Source organism: Mytilus californianus, unplaced genomic scaffold (genome assembly GCF_021869535.1).
Source record: "Mytilus californianus isolate M0D057914Y unplaced genomic scaffold, xbMytCali1.0.p SCAF_14, whole genome shotgun sequence".
Classification (NCBI taxonomy): Eukaryota; Metazoa; Mollusca; class Bivalvia; order Mytilida; family Mytilidae; genus Mytilus; species Mytilus californianus.
This window is the reverse complement of record NW_026262626.1, coordinates 29689209-29713273: the sequence shown is the minus strand read 5'-3', so window position 1 is coordinate 29713273 and position 24065 is coordinate 29689209. Positions and strand designations below refer to the sequence as shown.

At 32.5% G+C, this 24065-nt stretch overlaps 1 protein-coding gene across 1 annotated transcript; it reads right to left on the bottom strand.

Annotated features, from left to right (window-relative positions):
• Positions 1-5489: 5489 nt before the first annotated feature.
• LOC127724733 (interleukin-1 receptor-associated kinase 1-binding protein 1-like) lies at positions 5490-23943 on the bottom strand. The gene is made up of 3 exons (XM_052231828.1): positions 23591-23943; positions 20220-20416; positions 5490-7682 (listed from the first exon to the last, which is right to left on the bottom strand). Exons 1-3 carry the CDS (start codon positions 23876-23878, stop codon positions 7418-7420), a joined length of 750 nt encoding a protein of 249 aa, XP_052087788.1. The 5' UTR covers positions 23879-23943; the 3' UTR covers positions 5490-7417.
• Positions 23944-24065: the final 122 nt, after the last annotated feature.

Below are 24065 nucleotides of genomic sequence, written 5' to 3'. Positions count from 1 at the left end.
AATCAGAAATAACCAACTTAAAATGGAAAATTTTAAAGAAAAAAAAGGAAAAAAAAATCCCCCCCCCCCCAAATTTTTTGAACCCCCTTATGATTCGACACCCCCAAACTCAATCCCAGCCTTTCCTTTGTGGTATGGTACCTTGCAGTACAATTTCAGAGAGATCCATACACTTGAACACAAGTTATTGTCTGGAAACTAGAAAATGCTTATTTTTGGCCCCTTTTTGGTCCCTTATTCCTAAACGTTTTGGGCAATTACCCCTAAACTCAATTCCAGCTTTCCCTTTGTGATATGGAACCTTGTAGTAAAATTTCAAAAAGATCCATACAATTACACACAAGTTATTGTCATGAAACTAGAAAACTGCTTGTTTTTTGCGCCTTTTTGGCCCCTAATTCCTAAAATTTGGAGGCAATTACCCCTAAAATCAATCCCAGCATTCCCTTCGTGATATGGAACCTTGTGGTACAATGTCAGAGAGATCCATACTCTTACACACAAGTTATTGTCATGAAACTAGAAAACTGCTTGTTTTTTGCCCCTAATTCCTAAAATTTGGAGGCAATTACCCCCAAAATCAATCCCAGCATTCCCTTCGTGATATGGAACCTTGTGGTGCAATGTCAGAGAGATCCATACACTAACACATAAGTAATGTCTAGAAATTACAAAAATGCTAATTTTTGGGCCCTTTTTGGCCCCTAATTCCTTAACAGTTGGTACCATAACCCCCAAAATCAATCCCCACCTTCCTTTTGTGGTATTGAACCTTATGGTAAAATTTCATAAAGATCCATTCACTTAAACTGAAGTTAGAGTGCGAAAACCAATGTGTCTTTGGACGACGACGACAACGCCAACGTCATACCAATATACGACCCCAAAATTATTTTGCGGTCGTATAAAAATTACTTGATATTTAGAAGAAAATAAAAATTTTGCAATTTTTCCATTTATAAAGGGCATAACTCTAGAACGGTTAAAGTGACGCCACCAAAATTCAAACTTGATCTGTGTTTTGTGGTAATAAGCATTGTGTATAAGTTTCATAACATTTGGTTGAGGCAAACTTTAGTTAGGGAACGGAAACTAAAAATTTTGCAATTTTTCCATTTATAAAGGAGCATTATTCTAGAACAGTTAAAGTGACGCCACCAAAGTTCAAACTTGATCTGTGTTTTGTGGTAATAAGCATTGTGTATAAGTCTCATAACATTTGGTTGAGGCTAACTTAAGTAGAGAACAGAAACTAAAAATTCAGCAATTTTTTTATTTGTAAACACGCATAACTCTAGAATGGTTGTGTATAAGTTTTATAACATTTGGTTGAGACAAACTAAAGTTAGAGAACGGAAACGAAAAATTCAGCAATTTCTATGTATTTAAAGGGACATAACTCAAGAATGGTAAAAATGTCGCCACCAAATTTCGTACTTAATCTGTATCATGTAGTAATAAGCATTGTGTGTAAGTTTCATAACATTTGGTTGAGGCAAACTAAAGTTAGAAAACGTAACAAAAAATTTGTACACCATCTTAGTTTTGTGGTAATGAATATTGTGTATAGGTTTCATAATGTTTGGTTGGGGCAAACTTAAGTTACAGAATGGAAACTAAAAATTTTGCAATCTTTCGATTTATAAAGGGGCATACCTCAATAATGGTCAAAGTAACACTACCCAAATTCAACTTGATCTGTGTTTTATCAGTGGAAGTCAAAATTAAACATTGCATTGTATAAAGTATTGATTGTAGTTGATTTAACTATAATCATGGACAAAGGAAGATAACTCCAATTTTAATAAAATGCTCCGCTGGGGCGCAGCTAGATACGACCGCAGAGGTCGAACCCTGAACAGTTGGGGCAAGTATGGACACAACATTCAAGCTTGATACAGCACTGAATTTTGATTGTAATTAAATATTTGACACAGCATAGGTTTCTGACACAGAATGAATGTGGCCTAAGAACTTAAATTTTTTTAATTTACCTATTCAAACCATATCATTATTATTTGCTTTTATATATAAATCAGAAATAACCAACTTAAAATGGAAAATTTTAAAGAAAAAAAAGGAAAAAAAAATCCCCCCCCCCCCAAATTTTTTGAACCCCCTTATGATTCGACACCCCCAAACTCAATCCCAGCCTTTCCTTTGTGGTATGGTACCTTGCAGTACAATTTCAGAGAGATCCATACACTTGAACACAAGTTATTGTCTGGAAACTAGAAAATGCTTATTTTTGGCCCCTTTTTGGTCCCTTATTCCTAAACGTTTTGGGCAATTACCCCTAAACTCAATTCCAGCTTTCCCTTTGTGATATGGAACCTTGTAGTAAAATTTCAAAAAGATCCATACAATTACACACAAGTTATTGTCATGAAACTAGAAAACTGCTTGTTTTTTGCGCCTTTTTGGCCCCTAATTCCTAAAATTTGGAGGCAATTACCCCTAAAATCAATCCCAGCATTCCCTTCGTGATATGGAACCTTGTGGTACAATGTCAGAGAGATCCATACTCTTACACACAAGTTATTGTCATGAAACTAGAAAACTGCTTGTTTTTTGCCCCTAATTCCTAAAATTTGGAGGCAATTACCCCCAAAATCAATCCCAGCATTCCCTTCGTGATATGGAACCTTGTGGTGCAATGTCAGAGAGATCCATACACTAACACATAAGTAATGTCTAGAAATTACAAAAATGCTAATTTTTGGGCCCTTTTTGGCCCCTAATTCCTTAACAGTTGGTACCATAACCCCCAAAATCAATCCCCACCTTCCTTTTGTGGTATTGAACCTTATGGTAAAATTTCATAAAGATCCATTCACTTAAACTGAAGTTAGAGTGCGAAAACCAATGTGTCTTTGGACGACGACGACAACGCCAACGTCATACCAATATACGACCCCAAAATTATTTTGCGGTCGTATAAAAATTACTTGATATTTAGAAGAAAATAAAAATTTTGCAATTTTTCCATTTATAAAGGGCATAACTCTAGAACGGTTAAAGTGACGCCACCAAAATTCAAACTTGATCTGTGTTTTGTGGTAATAAGCATTGTGTATAAGTTTCATAACATTTGGTTGAGGCAAACTTTAGTTAGGGAACGGAAACTAAAAATTTTGCAATTTTTCCATTTATAAAGGAGCATTATTCTAGAACAGTTAAAGTGACGCCACCAAAGTTCAAACTTGATCTGTGTTTTGTGGTAATAAGCATTGTGTATAAGTTTCATAACATTTGGTTGAGGCAAACTTAAGTTAGAGAATGGAAACCAATTTTTGGACGTATATACGTACGTACAGACGGACAAGGGTAAAACTTAATACCCCCTCGCTACGGCGAGGGCATAGAAATAGTTTACCTTCTGCTTAATGTATCTGAGAAAACGACCTAATCATGTAACTTTAACTTTGATCACTGATCCATGAAATGAGGTAGAGGTCAGGCGAACCCTGTTTGCAGGACATGTAGACCTTGCAATGGATCCCACATACCAAATATAATGATTCTATCATTCATATTAAGTGAGAAAATTGCATGACAAAAAAAATAGACGGACACATGGTATCATAATAAGGCATCAATATACAAGGTATGAAGCATCCAGGTCTTCTACCTTCTGAAATACATAGCTTTATACCAATAGCTTACACCAGATTAGCATCCCTATGTCTCTCATTGCAGACAAGAAATAAAGTGACACTACCCAAATTCAACTTGATCTGTGTTTTATCAGTGGAAGTCAAAATTAAACATTGCATTGTATAAAGCATTGAATGTAGTTGATTCAATTATAATCATGGACAAAGGAAGCTAACTCCAATTTTAATAAAAATTACTTGATATTTAGAAGAAAATAAAAATTTTGCAATTTTTCCATTTATAAAGAGGCATAACTCTAGAACGGTTAAAGTGACGCCACCAAAATTCAAACTTGGTCTGTGTTTTGTGGTAATAAGCATTGTGTATAAGTTTCATAACATTTGGTTGATGCAAACTAAAATTAGAGAACGGAAACGAAAAAATCAACAATTTTTCCATCTGTAAAGGGGCATAACTATAGAACGGTAAAAGTGACGCTGCCAAAATTCAAACTTGATCTGTGTTTTGTGGTAATAAGCATTGTGTATAAGTTTCATAACATTTGGTTGAGGCAAACTAAAGTTAGAGAACGGAAACCAATTTTGGGACATACATACGTTCGTACAGACGGACAAGGGTAAAACTTAATGCCCCATCCGCTACGGCGGGGGCATAAAAAACAAATATTCATAATAACCGTAGAACAGTAAATTCAGTGCCTTTTCACATTGGCATTACATAGTTTGGAAATATTTATTAGAATGTGCCCTATTGTTACAAAGTGTAAACAAATGCTTAATTTGTAAGCACAATCTTGACATTCATACCTATCTATTGCATTAATTTACAAATAATTCTTTCCTGACTCTGTGTCAGCAATGACAAGAACAGGAATGTTTATGTTTGTCAAAAATAGTAAAAATTATGAAGGTCTCAATTGTGATTGCTGCTGTCAGTTAAAAGTGTATTGTTGACTGTCAAAAAGTCCATTTATGAGTAAAATACAGAAAAATTCAGATGCTCATGCTTGTTCATGAAGAAGCTTCTTTCCAAGTTCCATGAAGTACATTATTGGCATTGCATATATATATATCAATCAATAGCCATTAAAATTTATTTTAATTAAATACATATAGATTCTACCACTGCATCGAGTGTGATACGATATTTATCCACTCGAGACCGTTAAATTTTCAAATTTAAAACGCGAGGCTTGCCGAGCGTTTTAAATATTTAAAATTTAACTGCCAAGAGTGGATAAATATCGTATTACACGAGATTTGGTGGTGGAATCTGTTTCTCTAATGATTTTCAAACAATACGCAGGCAAATTTATTCCTTCTTTTCGAATGATCTGCAAAAAGATGTGTTCTTTCTATGTGACGTCATCAGGCATGGTCGCCTTTTTTCATGCCGTCACAATAGGAAATTCAGAGGAAAGCAAGAAAATTCGACGTCATAATCGGATTTTAACCAATGAAGAACTGAGATCAAACGAACCACATGTTGATTAAATTTTTTTTATACAATGGGTGCAGAAAGGGATAAATTGACGAAGAATTAGAGAAAAATCTATATATGATTCCAAATTTTATTGGATATTGCGAATGTTTAATATGAGCTAAAATGACTATCCATCAACTACTAAATGAAAAAAAAGTGTTAAAACATGTCCCAACCATTTGTAAATAACCTATCACCATGCTTCATAAGGGCAATTATATCTATTTCAGTATTCCATGAAGCAGTTGGCAAATCTGCATTGTGTGCAAAATATGGTGAAATTTTAAACTGATACACTTAGACTATTATCATGTCCTGCTCCACAGTATGGTAAAGGAAGATTAATCAATGTTGGTTGGTTCTGCAAACTTCATAGAAAAATATCAAGGTTTATATCATTCATTTATTACATATCTAAAATAAAATGTACTACACCGACCATTTTCATTGTAAATAACAGCTTTTTCTTACCAAAAATGTAATCACAACTAATATTCTACTTGTTGTATACTTCTGATAAAATCTCACTGTATTTATGATATATCACAGTTTTGCTTCACACTTTCACGTTTGTTTAAATATTGTTTTTAAGGTTAACCAACTTTAAAAAAAATGTCATATTCATAATATGTCCTCTCTCTAATAAAAATTGTAGACCTTTCATATATTGTTTCTAAGAAGACTTAACCCTAAAAAATTGAGGTGAATTAAAATAATTTATATAAGATAAGATTTTTTTTAAGTTTCCATAAATATGTAGGATGATTTTGAAAAATACTGGATTCAAAATTTTCAGTTTTATGAATTTTGATTATAAAGACAAAAAGAGGAGAATAATTGTTTTGCAAATAAAACAAAATAACTAATTTATTGAGAATTTATGATATTCTCATTATAGTGAAAAATTGACAGGATTTTAAATTGCACTATTGAGAATACATATATTTTATAATTTTATAGCATTAATTGTCCAGAAATTGTGTCAATTTACCACATACTTCTGTCCATTGCTAAACAAATGCATTATAATTACTGAATTAGCATGTAATTTCTATATGAATTATCTCCCCTTTGTCAGGAATTATTTGAGTTAATGCTGGAACTATTATACTAACAATATATATTATGTCCCAGGTTTATGCAAATGTTATCCTCTTTGAAAAATTACACATTCTTCAATTCATGAGAAGGTCAATAACTGCAAATACTTAAAATATATCTGTAAGAATATCACAATCTATTTATGAGAAAATGTAGTACAATGTACTGCCATGAAAGTATATATATATAAAACCAACAATAATTGTTGGTTTTATCTAAATGTTTGCAAATCTTTAAAGCATATGACACAGACTAATAAACAAGAAATAAATGGCAGCCCTATATATGTTATGTTGGATAATCATTGTAACATTATCTGCTTTTTACCTGAACATTGTTCATGTAGTATGAATCAAGGCCATATGAACTATATCTGACAAATATGCATACCATACATCAATTCACATTTGAATTATTATTTAAGTATTTGTTCTTTTAAAAATAGTTAGGTTTCTATAAAATCCTGACCACTGGACTGTTCCAAATGGGCACATTATCCATACAACAAATTATGAACAGATATATCATGTTAAGGAAGGATATTTGCAAAATACCAGTTGAAAGAAGGTAACATTTCCTCAGCTTCCAGGCAAAGAAAATTTCTTCTTCAAACTGGTCTTTTTCGCAAATACCCTACTGAACATGATAACTCTGCTTAAATTAAAATTATACTGAATATCATTAGAGATGGATAGTTTAAATATTTAAAATCTAATAAATTCCATTATTTTTCCGCTTCACAATGTGAGGAAAAAACTCATTTAATAAAGGGCATAACTGATCAAGTGTCTCCTTTGAGGGTAAAAATGAAATATACATGTATGGGTTGGCAAATGCCCCTGTGATGGTGAAATATGAACAATATTCATTTAAACGTTAACATGAATATACAAGAAAATTACACTAGCTATCAACCAATAAAACGCAGGATACTTACATAAGGTGTAATTATATGCAAAATATTTCAACCAGTCATGCATAGTTACCACGAAAGTTACTCATGATCCTGACCACTAGTACATTTAAAAAAGTTTAATATCTGCTAACAAGATTTGACCACAAACAGCCCCCGTCCATACACATTTTAATTAACATATGTGAAAGAAGGTAAACCATATCAAGGTATTTGACATTTTCAACATTGTTGCAATAAAGTCATATCTGTGTGTTGCTTCCAACTTTTACTTAACAAGTGAGACAACATACACAGTACTGACTAGCTTATTGTTTTCTTTTTAATTTTAGGTTTGAGTTCATATGTGACAAAAACTTTACTAGAAATAGAAATAGTAGCATTTGTCACTCTTTGTTGAACAGATTTTACAGATTCTATGTCTTCCAAAGTTTCATTAGATCCATTCCATTCTTTTGTTTCCTCTTCCCTGACACAGAGTGGCCTACCTACAGCCTGGTGTACAAGCCTAGCCATTTCCTGAGCTTTTTGTTTTGCATTGTGAATGGCAAGTAAACTGGCCTGCTGCCTAAAATCAATATACAAAATGTTAATATTTTATTAAGAAATATTAATAAAAAATTGTAACAATTACAATCTATACATCATATTAAAGTAGCGGTCTGTTGATAAAATATTGCAGCTTGCTTAAAAAGTAGCTGTTCCATTCATTAAAATCAATTCTCCATACCCACCAACTTTCCAAGTCTCCATGGTGTTTTTTTTTTTTAGCTGAAAAGGACCTAATCATAATTGGTCTCTTACTCATGCCATAAGTGTTTTTAATCTTATTCTTCAGTTTAAGAGGATTATTTGTTCAGTGAAGAAGCTATCTATACTCTTTTGAATGCCTGTTGTTAGGTATTTTGTTTTTATATTGGAGGACAGGTCAACGTCTCACCCATAAATCTATATTGGAGGACAGGTCAACCTCTCACCCATAAATCTATATTGGAGGACTGGTCAACTTCTCACCCATAAATCTATATTGGAGGACAGGTCAACCTCTCACCCATAAATCTATATTGGAGGACAGGTCAACCTCTCACCCATAAATCTATATTGGAGGACAGGTCAACCTCTCACCCATAAATCTATATTGGAGGACAGGTCAACCTCTCACCCATAAATCTATATTGGAGGACTGGTCAACTTCTCACCCATAAATCTATATTGGAGGACAGGTCAACCTCTCACCCATAAATCTATATTGGAGGACAGGTCAACCTCTCACCCATAAATCTATATTGGAGGACAGGTCAACCTCTCACCCATAAATCTATATTGGAGAACAGGTCAACCTCTCACCCATAAATCGAGAAAATTGGCAGGTTTGATTCTCACAATAGATATAAGAAGATGTGGTATGAGTGCCAATGAGACAACTCTCCATCCAAGTCAAAATTTATAAAAGTAAACCATTATAGGTCACAGTACGGTCTTCAACACAGAGCCTTGGCTCACACCGAACAAGTAAGCTATAAAGGGCCCCAAAAATTACTAGTGTAAAACCATTCAAACGGGAAAACCAACAGTATAATCTATATAAAAAACGAGAAACGAGAAACACTTATGAACCACATCAACAAACGACAACTACTGAACATCAGATTCCTGACTTAGGACAGGTGCAAACAAATGCAGCGGGTTTAAACGTTTTAATGGCCAAACCTTCACCCTTTTTACCGAAACAATAGTGTAAGATCACAACATAGAAAGACACACTATAAAATATCAACTGAAATAGCTTCACTCAATCAAAGGACATATCAACACCATTGAACATACACTGAACAAATAAATTTGACCTATGATACAATGTAAATACAAAATAAATAAACTAAGCAAGCACTTATTTCTTATAAAAAAAATATACCAATATTTAATTTTACATACAATGTGTATTCATGGCTTAAACTCTCTGTTGGGGGAATCTAATACAGGACTTAAAAATTATATCAAGTTATTATTATGGGATGTGTCGTGTGTGACAGATTTCGTTTCAATTTATGTTATCAATTGAGTAACCAGTAATTCAGAGTAAAAAATATTCTAAACAACATTTATGTATGAAAATTTAACAAATGGGGAAAAGGTTGAGGAAACATGGAGATATACAGATTCTACCACTCAATATACAATATTTACCGGGGTTTTACCCTCTCTCGACAGTTAAATTTGAAAATTTAATAAAATGCTCTGCTGGGAGCAGTTTGATACGACTGCAGAGGTCGAACCCTGAACAGTTGGGGCAAGCATGGACACAACATTCAAGCTTGATACAGCTCTGAATTTGGATTGTGATTAAATATTTGACACAGCATAGGTTTCTGACACAGAATGAATGTGGTCTAAGAACTTCAAAAATTTTAATTTACCTATTCAAACCATATCATTATTATTTGCTTTTATATATAAATCAGAAATAACCAACTTAAAATGGAAAATTTTAAAGAAAAAAAAAGGAAATAAACTGCTTCGCTGAGCGCAGCTGGATACGCCCGCAGAGGTCCATCCCTGAACAGTTGGGGCAAAAATGGACACAATATTCAAGCTTGATACAGGTCTGAATTTGGATTGTAATTAAATATTTGACATATTATAGGTTTCTGAATAAATGTAGTCAAAGAACTTGAAATTGTTTATATGAATTGAATTTATATTCAACAAGCATTCTGAGAGTATTGCATGGCAATACATAGTCCCCTATCGGGTAAAAATTCATTATACTGGAACAAAAAGCTAACTTGTCCTATAACTTGTTATGGTGTAAACAAAAAGAAAATATCAAGTCAATATCTTCAAACATGACTAAAAACAGTGTGGAAAACTGATTAAATGAGTGAATTTTTCAAGTCCAAGGACCATAACTCTGCACAAAATTATCTGACCGAAACAAAATTTTGAACTTGATCTGTATAACTTGTCATGATAAAACTATATACCAATTATCAATCAATATCTTCAAGCATGATGAAAAAAAGTGTGGAAAACATTAGATATGATTAATAGTTCTCTAAAATTAGATATGATGTAATACAGTGTATATCTATTTTCAAATCATAATCAAATACAATTAATAGTTCCAAATATTTTTTCTTTTATTTGTTACAAACTAATATAGATTTGTAACTTATCAATAAAATGTCAACAATTTTTATCTACACAATGTAATATAATATATAAATTAATAAAAATAGATTATTATCTAATTAAAGGATTTCACTTCATAATTTTTTTTATATATATATAGCATTCAGAAAATTAGTTTATACATAATAACAAATAAACCTGCCAAAAAATTCTTCAGATAATTTACCAAAGAATGTCGTTTAAAAAATGAGTTATCTCCCTTTGTACAGAAATATGATCAAATATGGTTTAACATAGTACTCTTAACATTAGATATGGTCCAGAACTCTGGACTAAATCATCAGACCGGAACAAAATTCAAACTTGATCTATAACTTGTCCTGGCAAAACTATATACCAAATATCAAATCAATATCTTCAAGAACAAAGAAAAAAAGTGTGGAAAACTGATTTGCCGGACTGACGGATGGACAGACGGAGGGACAGACGGACAGAGTGCAAACCTAAAGTCCCCTTCGACTTCGTCTGTAGGGGACTAATTAAAGATTTCTTGCTGTTGTGCAATACACTGTGCTGTTGCGCAATACTTAGTAAATCTGTTGTCAGACTATAAACAAATAAAGTTCAATTAATTCTCAATGTCATATTAGAAATTTATGAAAATGTAAAGGGAACTTACATCAACAGATATAAACAATTCACCAAAGTTTCATGAGAATTGCTGACAGCATTTTTGAGTTATTGTCCAAAAACTGGAAAATCACCCCTTTTTTTAATGAATAAAACCACATAACTCAGAAATGTAAAATGTAAAATTTATAAAATTCTAAACAGAGCTTACATCAATAGATATAAACAATTCACCAAAGTTTCATAAGAACTGCTGAAAGCATTTTTGATTTTTTGTCCGAAAACTGGAAAATCCCCCTTTTTATATGACCGCAAAATTAAAAAATTTTTGGTCGTATATTGGTATCACGTTGTCGTCGTCAGCGTCGTCCGAAGACAGATGGTTTCCGGATAATAACTTTAAAATAAGTAAATAGAAATCAATAAAATTTTAACACAAGGTTTATAACCACTAAAGGAAGGTTGGGATTGATTTTGGGGGTTATGGTCCTATCTGTTTAGGAATTAGGGGCCAAAAAAGGGGCCCAAATAAGCATTTTTGTAGTTTCCAGACAATAACTTGTGTTAAAGTGTATGAATCTCTCTGAAATTATACAAGTTTCCATACTACAAAGGGATGGTTAGGATTGACTTTGGGGGGTTATGGCTCAAACCATTTAGGAATTAGGGGCAAAAAAAGGGGAAAAACAAGGGTTTTCCTGGTTAAAGGACAATTGAGACAATTTAAAAGCAGTGATTACCTCCCTTACACTGCTTGTAAATTATGTATTAAGAAATGATGATTGTCGGAGATACTGACCATAACTTGAGGGAAAGAATTATTTTTTGGAATAAGGGAAAGGGGGGAAGTGAAAAAAATTGGAGGGGGACAATTTTTCTCATTTCAGATTTCAGAAATTAAAAGAAAATTTCTTCAAATAATTTTTTTTGGGGGTTATTATTCAACAGCATAGTGTATTGCACAAACGCAAAAAAACGGGGTAAAATTTTTTTTTTTTGGGGGGGGGGGGGGGGGGGGGGGGTCAATTGGTATTATGTGTCAAAAATTTTAATTACAATCCAAATTCAGACCTGTATCAAGCATGAATATTGTGTCCATTTTGGCCCCAACTTTTCAGGGTTGGACATCTGCGGTCGTATACAGCTGCGCTCAGCAAAGCAATTTATTTTATGAATAAAACCCTGTAACTCAGAAACGTAAAATCTAAAATATATAAAAATCAAAAGGGAGCTCACGTCAATAGATATGTTGACGACGGACGGACAGACGGACAGACTGATGGACAGAGGTATACCATAATACGTCCCGTAAACGGGCGTATAAAAAAGGAAAAAAAAAATACCCACCCAAATTTTTTGAACCCCCTTATGATTCATCACCCCCAAACTCAATCCCAGCCTTCCCTTTGTGGTATGGTACCTTGCAGTACAATTTCAGAGAGATCCATACACTTGAACACAAGTTATTGTCTGGAAACTAGAAAAATGTTTGTTTTTTGGCCCCATTTTCCTAAACGTTTAGGGCATTTACCCCCAAACTCAAACCCAGCTTTACCTTTGTGATATGGAACCTTGTAGTACAATTTCATAAAGATCCATACACTTACACACAAGTTATTGTCCTGAAACTAGAAAAATGCTTGTTTTTTGCCCCTTTTTTGGTCCCTAATTCCTAAAATTTTGAGGCAATTATCCCCAAAATCAATCCCAGCATTCCTTTTGTGATATGGAACCTTGTGGTACTATGTCAGAGAGATCCATACACTAACACACAAGTTATTGTCTGGAAGTTACAAAAATGCTTATTTTTGGCCCCTTTTTGGCCCCTAATTCCTTAACTGTTGGTACCATAACCCCCAAAATCAATCCCAACCTTCCTTTTGTGGTATTGTAATGGTGTGAAAACCAATGTGTCTTCGGATGACGACTATGCCAACATCATACCAATATATGACCGCAAAATTTTTTTGCGGTCGTATAAAAATGACTTGCAGAGCATTTTTAATAATAAAATTTTACTGTTGAGAGATAAGAATTGTATTGCACGAGATACAGTGCTGGAATCTGTTTCTGTAATGATTTTAGGACAATATATAGGCAATTTTTATATTCTTTTTCAATCATCTGCAAAAAGATGTGTTCTTTCTATGTGACGTCATTAGTCAAGAGCCTGTAATTCAGTGGTTGTCGTTTGTTGCTGTATATCATATTTGTTTTTCTTTTATGATTTTGTGCATAAATCAAGCTGTCAGTTTTCTTGTTTGAATTGTTTCACACTTATCATTTCAGGGCCTTTTGTAGCTTACTATGTTGTATGGTTTTTGCTCATTGTTGAAGATTGTATGGTGACCTATAGTCGTAAACTTATACGTCATTTGATCTCTGGTGAAGAGCTGTCTCATTGGAAATCACATCTTCTTATTTTCATATGGCCATTTTTTTCGTGATTTAAAAAATGTAGCAAAAGTGAAAAGAAATGAAACCAAGAAAATTTTACTTCATAAATGAATAATGATCAATGAAATACTGAGATTATGTAAACAACACCTTGACTATAAAAATGTTCAACCCTTTGAGGAAAGTATCAAAAGGAGAAACAGTGACACACAACAGGAATTAATTTCAAAGAAGTATTCAGTTATAAATAAAAGGAGGGGGACAATACACTGTCATAATTATGATGTCTATTGATCAATAAACTGAATGGCCCTTCATAATAGTTTAAACATATTTTGTTGTTCAGAAACTAACAAACAGATGAGAAACAAGTTTACAACTTAGTAATGTCTTCTACATTCATAATAAGCAAAAGTACTTGTTTTGCTGTGTCTAAAGCACACTTCTGGTGCTAATAACATGAGTAAGCAGACTTTGAAATGGTCAGACCTCAAAAAATTAAAAGATTAATAAGATGAGTAGTGTTCAGTTGTTCAATTTTCAGACCATTGCAATACTGATCAGACACTTAGTCTAGGTTAGTGTATGGAAAGGTATATACTATTTAGAATATAGCAAAGTGCTCTCGACCAATGAAATTGTAGGATTCGATGCCTCTTAATTGTGAAGAATGAATGTATATCATGTTCTTAGTAAGGGATTATCCTATTATTTGGGTCTATTTACAGTTCAAAACAAAGAGTTTCTATAAATGAGTTACAACTGCCCTGAAGCACATTTATCAGATTGGTAGGAGTGATCACACAGTGATTGAAACTAACTAAAAGTTGAATTGAGAAACAAACAAAAATCTAAAATAAGTTGAAGTTTACTGGTGCAGTGAAATGTTATTATGAAAATATTAATAACTTCAAATTACTAAAATATTAAACAATACCAAAGCAAAGCAAAAAAGAGAAAAAAATCTTTTAGATAAAAAAATAACCTAAATCTTTAGCTTTCCAAAACTTTGATTACTTGATCAGTAGTTGGGAATAATATTTAATTCCAATATTCCGATAAAAAAAACAGGAATTTAATTTTGAACATATTAAAAACTTTTAAAGGTATTATTTTTGTAAATTTCTAAAATTTGTAAAATATTATTTGATGTAAAAAGCCGGACCAAAATATTGGCTGTAAAATAAAATTTAGTTGTACCTCAAATGTATTAATTGATTTAAACTGTAAATAAAAAAAGGATAATTCCTCACTAAAATATTACATGATTTACATTCATACTTACAATCAGGAAGCATATACAATTTCTACTTTTTCTTTCTACTGTTGTGTCACCTAATATCTATAACGCTTTTTTTTTTTTAAAATATTTCCCAAATGATATGAAAGTCCTTACATCACTAAAACTAATCCATAAATGACATGCCGAAAAAGAAAGTCATGCATCAATTATAAACATTGCACTGACAATGAAACTAATTCTTGAATAGATAATTTGAGCCTTGAGCACTTATTCTAAGTTTGTAAGAGAATGATAATCCCTTACTTCATGATAAGTACTCGCTAACGCTCGTACTTAATCATGAAGAAAGGGATTATCATTCTCTTACATATACGAAGTTTAGAGCGAGGGGCAAGCCCCGAGCTCTTTATTTCATAGTATATACCTTTCCATACACTATCCAATTTAGCACATATTTACAACTTGAGTAATCCTGTAATTAGTCTATTGATATGTTTTGGCTGACTAGGTGTAGCTCATTTACGTAGTTTTGTAAATCTACTCACTAGTATCATTGTAAAATGTGTGATTTCAAAAGGCCATTGACTCCAGAATGAAAAGATTGTAGTTGCTGGTGTAAGTATGTTTATTGATATAAAGCGGTGTTTTACTATACATGTACTTCTTTACATGGTAAGATGACAAAATAAATTGACCAAAAGCAGGCAATGATTAAATTGCAGTGGAAGCTTTACATTCTTGAAAACATTTTTCAATTTCACATAAAAACTAAAACTATAATAAATTTTAAAACATATAGTTTGCAGTGGCGGATCCAAAAAGGGGGAGGGGGAATTTGGGGTGGTGGAAAACGCCCTTTTTGTGATGATCAATGTTTTTGAATGAAGACATACAGTTGGATCCCCCCTTTATCTTGGGTTGGAACCCCTTTTAAAAATGGATGGATCTGCCCCTGGTATTTACACAGGTAGTCTAGTGGATAGTTTACATGCATGAAATATTTGTCACTGGATATAAAGCAACCAATAATTAATCAATGCATGACGAAATAGATCAAATTGCTTTAATTTTTCTTCACAAGGTTTCATGGTTCACTCTTTTTTGTGTACAAAGTAATTGCATGGAAGATAAATGATTACAACTTTTAGATGGCGTTGTACTCTAATCAAGGTATAAAGAACCATATTTGTTACTCTTTATTTAAATGAAAGAAACTTTTAATCGTCAAAAACATTTTTAGATCCAAAGATTAAATAGTAGGATGTTTAAAAATCAATTTGAAAACTAATTACAAACTATTTAGTTTAATTTGGAACACAGCATTTATTTCAAAATAGCCAGTAGCAATTTTTGTTTTAATATCTTGATTACGATACAATGAAATCTTACCCTTGTGGTCATTCATGCATAGTTACTTAGTACACGGAAAAAGTATGTACTATGAAAATTAGAAGGCAAATTCAAGCAATTTGATTGGACGAGAAGTTGTAAGTATGTGCTAAGTTTATAGTCATTTAAATCTCTTTGGTCTGTCACCAGAATATTCTAAAGTGGATATTTAACTTATGTTGAACAATAAACACTGAATAATGTCTGATAAACAAAATGAAAAGCACTACATATAGATTGTCTCAAGATTATTGATTTACCATCTAGAAAATACCTGAAAAATAACTTAAGACTTTTAAAATGGCTTAGCATTAGCACTTTTTTTGGTCAAGAAATTTAGACATTTTAGAGTTGCACTTGAATTCTTATACTAGTTTGCATTAATTAAATAATAAAATGCTTCGCTGAGCGCAGCTGGATACGACCGCAGACCCCAACCCTGAACAGTTGGGGCAAAAATGGACACAATATTTGTGATTGATACAGGTCTGAATTTGGATTGTAAATAAATATTTGACACATAATAGGTTTCTGACACCGAATAACTGTAGTCAAAGAACTTAGAATTGGTTATATGATTTGAATTTATATTCAATTTTTTGCAATACACTATGCTGTTGCGAAATTGAACCCCCCCCCCCCCAAAAAAAAAATTAACCCCTCTTTTTTTTGCTTTTGTGAAATACACAATGCTGTTGTTGCGTATTGACCCCCCCCCCCCCCCCCCCCTTTTTTGGCAAAAAAAAATAATATATGAAGAAATTTTCTTTTTAATTTCTGTAATCTGAAATGGAAAAAAAAAATTGCCCCTACAATTTCTTTTTTACCCCCCTCTCCCCTAAATTGTTTTTCACATCCCCCCCCCCCCCCCCTCATTTTCCAAAAAAAAATTCTTTCCCTCAAGATATGGTCATAATCTCAATTCAAATTTCTAATGGAGTTTGCAACCATAATTACCAATTTAAATACATCATAAAAGTCTTAAACTAGAAACCCCCCCCCAAATTTTTTGAACACCCTTATGATTCATCACCCCCAAACTCAATCCCAGCCTTTCCTTTGTGGTATGGTACCCCTTGAAGTACAATTTCAGAGTGATCCATACACTTGAACACAAGTTATTGTCTGGAAACTAGAAAAATGCTTGTTTTTTGGCCCCTTTTTGGCCTCAAATTCTTAAACATTTAGGGCAATTACCCCAAAACTAAAACCCAGCTTTCCCTTTGTGATATGGAACCTTGTAGTATAATTTCATAAAGATCCATACACTAACACACAAGTTATTGTCCTGAAACTAGAAAAATGCTTGTTTTTTGCCCCTTTTTGGCCCCTAATTCCTAAGATTTTGAGGCAATTACCCCCAAACTCAATCCCAGCCTTCCCTTTGTGGTATGGTACCTTGCAGTACAATTTCAGAGAGATCCATACACTTCAACACAAGTTATTGTCTGGAAACTAGAAACATGCTTATTTTTGGCCCCTTTTTCCTAAACGTTTTGGGCAATTATCCCCAAACTCAATTCCAGCTTTCCCTTTGTGATATGGAACCTTGTAGTACAATTTTAGAAAGATCCATATACACTTACACACAAGTTATTGTCCTGAAACTAGAAAAATGCTTGTTTTTTGTCCCTTTTTTTGGCCCTAATTCCTAAAATTTTGAGGCAATTACCCCCAAAATCAATCCCAGCATTCCCTTTGTGATATGGAACCTTGTGGTACAATGTCAGAGAGATCCATACAATAGCACACGAGTTATTGTCTGGAAGTTACAAAAATGCTTATTTTTGGCCCCTTTTTGGCCCCTAATTCCTTAATTGTTGGTACCATAACCCCCAAAATCAATCCCAACCTTCATTTTGTGGTATTGAACCTTATGGTAAAATTTCATAGAGATCCATTCACTTTAACTAAAGTTATTGTGCGAAAACCAATGTGTCTTCGGACAATGACGACGACGCCAAAGTCATACCAATATACGATTTTTGCGGTCGAATAAAAATTCAGCAATTTTTCTATTTGCAAACATGCATAACTCTAGAACGGTTGTGTATACGTTTTATAACATTTGGTTGAAACAAACTAAAGTTAGAGAACGGAAATGAAATATTCAGCAATTTTTATGTTTAAAAAGGGACATAACTCAAGAATGGTAAAAGTAAAGCCACCAAATTTCGTACTTAATCTGTATTATGTAGTAATAAGCATTGTGTATAAGTTTCATAACATTTGGTTGAGGCAAACTAAAGTTAGAGAACCGACACAAAAAAATTGTACATTATCTTAGTTTTGAGGTACTGTGGATTCATTTATTTTCGTGGATAGAGAAAAAAAGACGTTTCGTGGTATTCGTAAATTCGTGGATCTCTGATTACAAAAAAAAAATCAGATACGTAATTCGTGGATTTCTTTTTGATTTTGGAGATCATATAACCTCCTTGGTTTGATCAATAATAAAACAAAAAAAAGAAGGAATTCATTGAAAAAGTTTTGAATTGTCAAAATCCTCGCTTGGTCATTCTAGGTTAAAGTGTTCATTGAAAACTTCTATTACAATAATGGACAGAGACAACTAATTATTTGTTTGTTTTACAATTTATAGATTCTTGTCGGAATTTTATAAGGCATTTAAATTTTCTATGATTGAAAGCTCAGTTCCCTAATCACGATAAGATAAACAGTCATATAAGTAAAAGGTGTGAAAATAAATGTTCCTGTCATAAACAATATTACCTACGGGCAATATCCCCGTACTTAATCCTATTGATTTTTAATCACCAGTAAACCAAACTATGACACGATAATTAACAACTTGCAGTTATTTTCCATGAACAGTTTTAATCAATTTTAAAAAGTAAATTATCACTGATATTCGATATATTAATTGTTGATTTAATCAAATACTTGTATCTTCTTTCAATAAAAACACGTGTTATGTTATAATGTTTATTGAGGGTCAACACTATACTAGAACTGCATATAACATAACCGGAAATAAACATCCGACTCCATACACATTTCTCGGGATTATTCTTCGTTGAATTCTTAAATTCGTGGTTCGCTGTGACCCACGAAACCCACGAAAATTGGTATACGACGAATAAAAATGAATCCACAGTAATGAATATTGTGTATAGGTTTCATAATATAATGTTTGGTTGGGGCAAACTTAAGTTACAGAATGGAAACTAAAAATTTTGCAATCTTTCGATTTATAAAGGGGCATAACTAAATAATGGTTAAAGTGACACTACCCAAATTCAACTTGATCTGTGTTTTATCAGTGGAAGGCAAAATTAAACATTGCATTGTATAAAGCATTGATTGCAGTTGATTCAACTATAATCATGGACAAAGGAAGATAACTCCAATTTTAAAAATTACTTGAAAAATGACATTGATATTTTTAGAAATTACATTTAGTTAAGACAAACTCAAGTTAGAGAACAGAAACGAAAAATTCAGCAATTTTTTCATTTGTAAAGGGGCATAACCCTAGAACGGTAATCAAAGTGCTTGTAAGCACTGAATGGTTTAGTTTAAACATATTTTATTGTTCAAAATGACAAATGGATCAGACACAAGATTTACAACTTAGTAATGTCTTCTCCAATGGTAAAGATTTCTTTAATTTATCAGTAGGAAGTAAAATTGAATATTGCATTGTATAAAGCATTGGTTGTAGTTGATTCAACTACCATTATGCACAAAGAAAGATAACTCCAATTTTCAAAGAAGACTTTAAAATATTTTTAGAAATAAAGGGTAAAAAGTGCTTTAATTTATCAGTGGAAGGCAAAATTAAACATTGCATTGTATAAAGTATTGATTGTAGTTGATTCAACTATAATCATGGACAAAGGAAGATAACTCCAATTTTAAAAATGACTTGATAATTAGAAAAAAAAAGAAAGAAAAATTTAAACCAAAATTCAATCTTGATCTGTATATTGTGGTAATAAGCATTGTGTATAAGTTTCATAACATTTGGTTGAGGCAAACTAAAGTTAGAGAACAAAATGAAAAATTTAGCAATTTTTCCATTTGTAAAAGAGCATAACTCTAGAACGGTAAAAGTGACGCCAACAAAATTCAAACTTGATCTGTATTTAGTGGTAATAAGCATTGTGTATAAGTTTCATATCATTTGGTTGAGGCAAACTAAAGTTAGAGAACGGAAACCAACTTTGGGACGTACGGACAGACGGACGGACGGACGGACAGATGGACAAGGGTAAAACTTAATGCCCCCTCCGCTACGGCAGGGGCATAAAAAAAGGTTTTGACAACATAAATATAGAATGTAGTTCATACCTTAAATTGTGTAGAGTCTGTTGTGCATGACTAAATTGTGGTAAACAAACAGTGACAGTTTCATCTAACTTTTCCACAAGTATATTAGAAACAGTTTGACATTTATGTACTTCACAGAATATGACTTCTATAATTGTCTCTAGACTGTACATGCTGTCCACTCTTCTCATGTTCTTATAAACTTTTATATCTGATTCCTTAAAAATATAAAAATCAGCTACTGTAAACTGGTAACATCATATTTTTATAAAATTCAATTAATGTAACATGAAGCACTAAAGCAATCAAATTTTGCAACATGAAAACATAACATAACAATCAGCTACTGTAACATGAACATCATGAAGCACAATAACCAGATAACAATCATCAACTTTTACAACATGATGATGATGATGCACCATTATGTTACACTTAACTCATGAAGCACAATGAAATTTATATAATCAGGTATTTTGTTACTGGTTAATTACATTAACATTGTAAAGCACAATAACATTACAACCAAGTATATTGTAACATGGACATCATGAAGCACAATTACATTATAATCAGGTATAGTCTGCACCAAAATCTTTTCCAACTACATGTACTAGTCCGAAAACAAATATTCAGACATTTTCCTTATGTGTCTTAACAAAGTTTTGCAAACATTTATTAGTCGGAATAAGTCTTCACTAGTCTGGGGCATCTGACTAGTTGCTAATGGTGCAAGCTGGGTATATTGTAACATGAACATTATGAAGCACAATGACATTACAATCGGGTATACTGTAACATGAACATCATGAAGCACAATGACTTTACAATCATGTATGTTGTAACATGAACATCATAAAGCACAATAACATAACAATCAGGTACTGGTATATTGTAACATGAACATCATGAAGCACAATAACATTACAATCAGTTATATTGTAACATGGACATCATGAAGCACAATAACATTACAATCAGGTACCGGTATATTGTAACATGAACATCATGAAGCACAATAACATTACAATCAGTTATATTGTAACATGGACATCATGAAGCACAATAACATTACAATCAGGTACCGGTATATTGTAACATGAACATCATGAAGCACAATAACATTACAATCAGTTATATTGTAACATGGACATCATGAAGCACAATAACATTACAATCAGGTATATTGTAACATCAATGTCATAGAGCACAATAATAAAAATGTTGGAAATTTTGTGAAAGGATCAACAAGAATTCAAGAAACTGTCAGTTTTTAAGAGTTATTTTACAATTTATCATTATGAAGTTTTAAATTAACATTTGCTGAAACAAGTATTTATATGAAATCAAAGTATGACATATTTTTCTTATGTTGAAAGTCTGTAATATGAAGCTTAAGATTTTAATAAAAGTATCATATACATGTTAACTGAACAATATCAACCATCCATGTTAATAAGTTCAAAGTCAATCTGGTCAGATGAATCCTGCCAGACATGCATGTTCACCATACATGTATGCATGCAATCATTCCATACACCAAATAAAGTTGACCTATGGCTTATAGTATCTAGAAACAGACATAACCATATATACTTCAACTTGCCAGATGAAAATAATTCAAGGTCAGATGAACCCTGCCATACAGACATGATCTGGGGGAGCACTTACTATGTAATGTGTGGTAGGGATGAGCAGCTGGAATAGGTTGCTTTTTCATGCTTCATGAGAAATATATGACAAACTTGCTGATTGAATTTTAAGTATCTGAAACTAATCAGATGTCATTTTTTTTCACAGAGGCTATTAAAACTACAGTCATAATAAAATCATTAAATGCATCACATATTTATCAAATCTAGTTATCTGGCCATAAATCTGACTACTAGCCAGCAAGTGTTCCTTTATCAAACAGTCAATGGAACTAAGGACAGAGGACACTTGAGGCCATTTGATCTGTTGTGTGTTCAATATTTTATTTTTATTTTTATGTTTTAATATGTAAATGCTGGAGGGGGCACTTCAACCTTTTTGTGGTAGGGTTGAGAAGCTGAGACATTGAGTACACAACCCTTTTCATATATTTTAATGGAGTTTGGATTTTTTGGGGTTGGGGGTCATATCTAAATTCTTTAATTTTATTAGGCCATTAATTTTGCTCAATTCTTTATGGACACTTAGTTTAATCAGTTAACTGAAGGATTAGCTCCTCCGGTATGCTCTTGTATTTAGAGTAATTGACATGTACTTTAATCATATAACTTAATTACCAATTATTTACATAATTCAATAAACCATTAACTCCCTGTTGTGACATGATAATGAATGATTCTGGGATTATAAAAGTTCAGATTGATACAAATTTTAAAAATGGGTGTTACTATTAAAATACACCAAAATTTAAAACTTTAAAAAACAACAAATAATCAACTGTAATTAATTGACTTTTCCTATAAATTTATTGTTTTATTATGTTTTATTATGCTGTCACTATGTCTTATAGATTTTTAATGTTTTTTTCCTACACTTCATGCACTTTGAAAAAGATACAAAACTCTCAATTTGAGTTTCATCAATTTCACTCCTTTCCATGTTTCTAATAGACCTCATCGCTATTTGTCCGTCATTACTGGACACCAAAAAGGTTCCCGTAAATTTTTTACTTCACAATAGAAAATGTCTGATGCCCCAAAGGAAAAGTCATTGTTGCATGACGTCAATAGTTCAAGTGTCGACGATTCTCGGGTCAAGTGTGGCAGATATACAAATTGCATAAGGTCTATATTAGTATATAGCTATTTTGTTCATCTGCTTCTGACACGGGGAGGACTACTGTTATTGCCTATCGCAATCAACAGTATATCCTAGAGCACCGTCCCTTGGTGTCTCCTGCAGATGAACAAATTTCCATCTTTATAGATAATAATTTAAGTTTGTTCAAACTTTATTATTAATACTTTTTTTATATTTTTTTTTTTTTTTTTTTTTTTTTTTACATAAGGAAGGAAAGAAAAAAAAAATACTGTCACTATATATACTGTACAATGTCTCATGTTTGTTGCTTATACTATCATAATTGTTAATTTTAAATGCCCCCTGTGGGACCATGATTGGAATAATAAAAAATATTTGATATTTGATATACATCATTTTGTACATGTAGCATTTACTTCTACTAAATAAATCATCTGTATATTTATACCACAGACAGGGATATTCCATGATGAGACAGTTAGTTAACTTTGTAATGACATGTGAAATGCTGTATTTATTTATATTATGAAGAAGTAGGCAAATGGACTGTGGCTGAAATGACAATGTCCTAACTAGTGGAAACGACCTGTCCAAAACGTCTAGCCCCCAATGTAGTTTTCAACTGCAAATGTACAAACCTTTACTGAATGATTGTGTAAGGTTTGAAGTACATAATCAAATCTCCTTTTAACACTGCTTTTTGCCTCGTCAACGTCACTTTTCTCTGATACGATCTTAATCACCAGCGTGCATCGATCTGGCGGGTGTGTAACTTCACCAACAGCAGAAACCTGAATCTTTCTGTCGATTAATTTAACATCAGTAAGAGGAGAGATATTCTCGTCATCCATGTCGTGTGGATGTCTCTGTAATCTTGGTGAACGCATAATTGATCCATACACTTTGGATGGTGTATACTGGTTCATAATTTTACTTGAAAGTTTGTTTACCGTCGAGACATGTTTAAAGTCGCTTATGTGCTAAAAAAACATTGGCTTATTTGAAACTGGAACGGGTCTTTATTTTTGTGTACAACGAAAAAGAACACAGATCAAACATAAACAAAATTAAAAAAAATATGGCCGAAATGATTTGTATTTGTGGGGAAAAAAC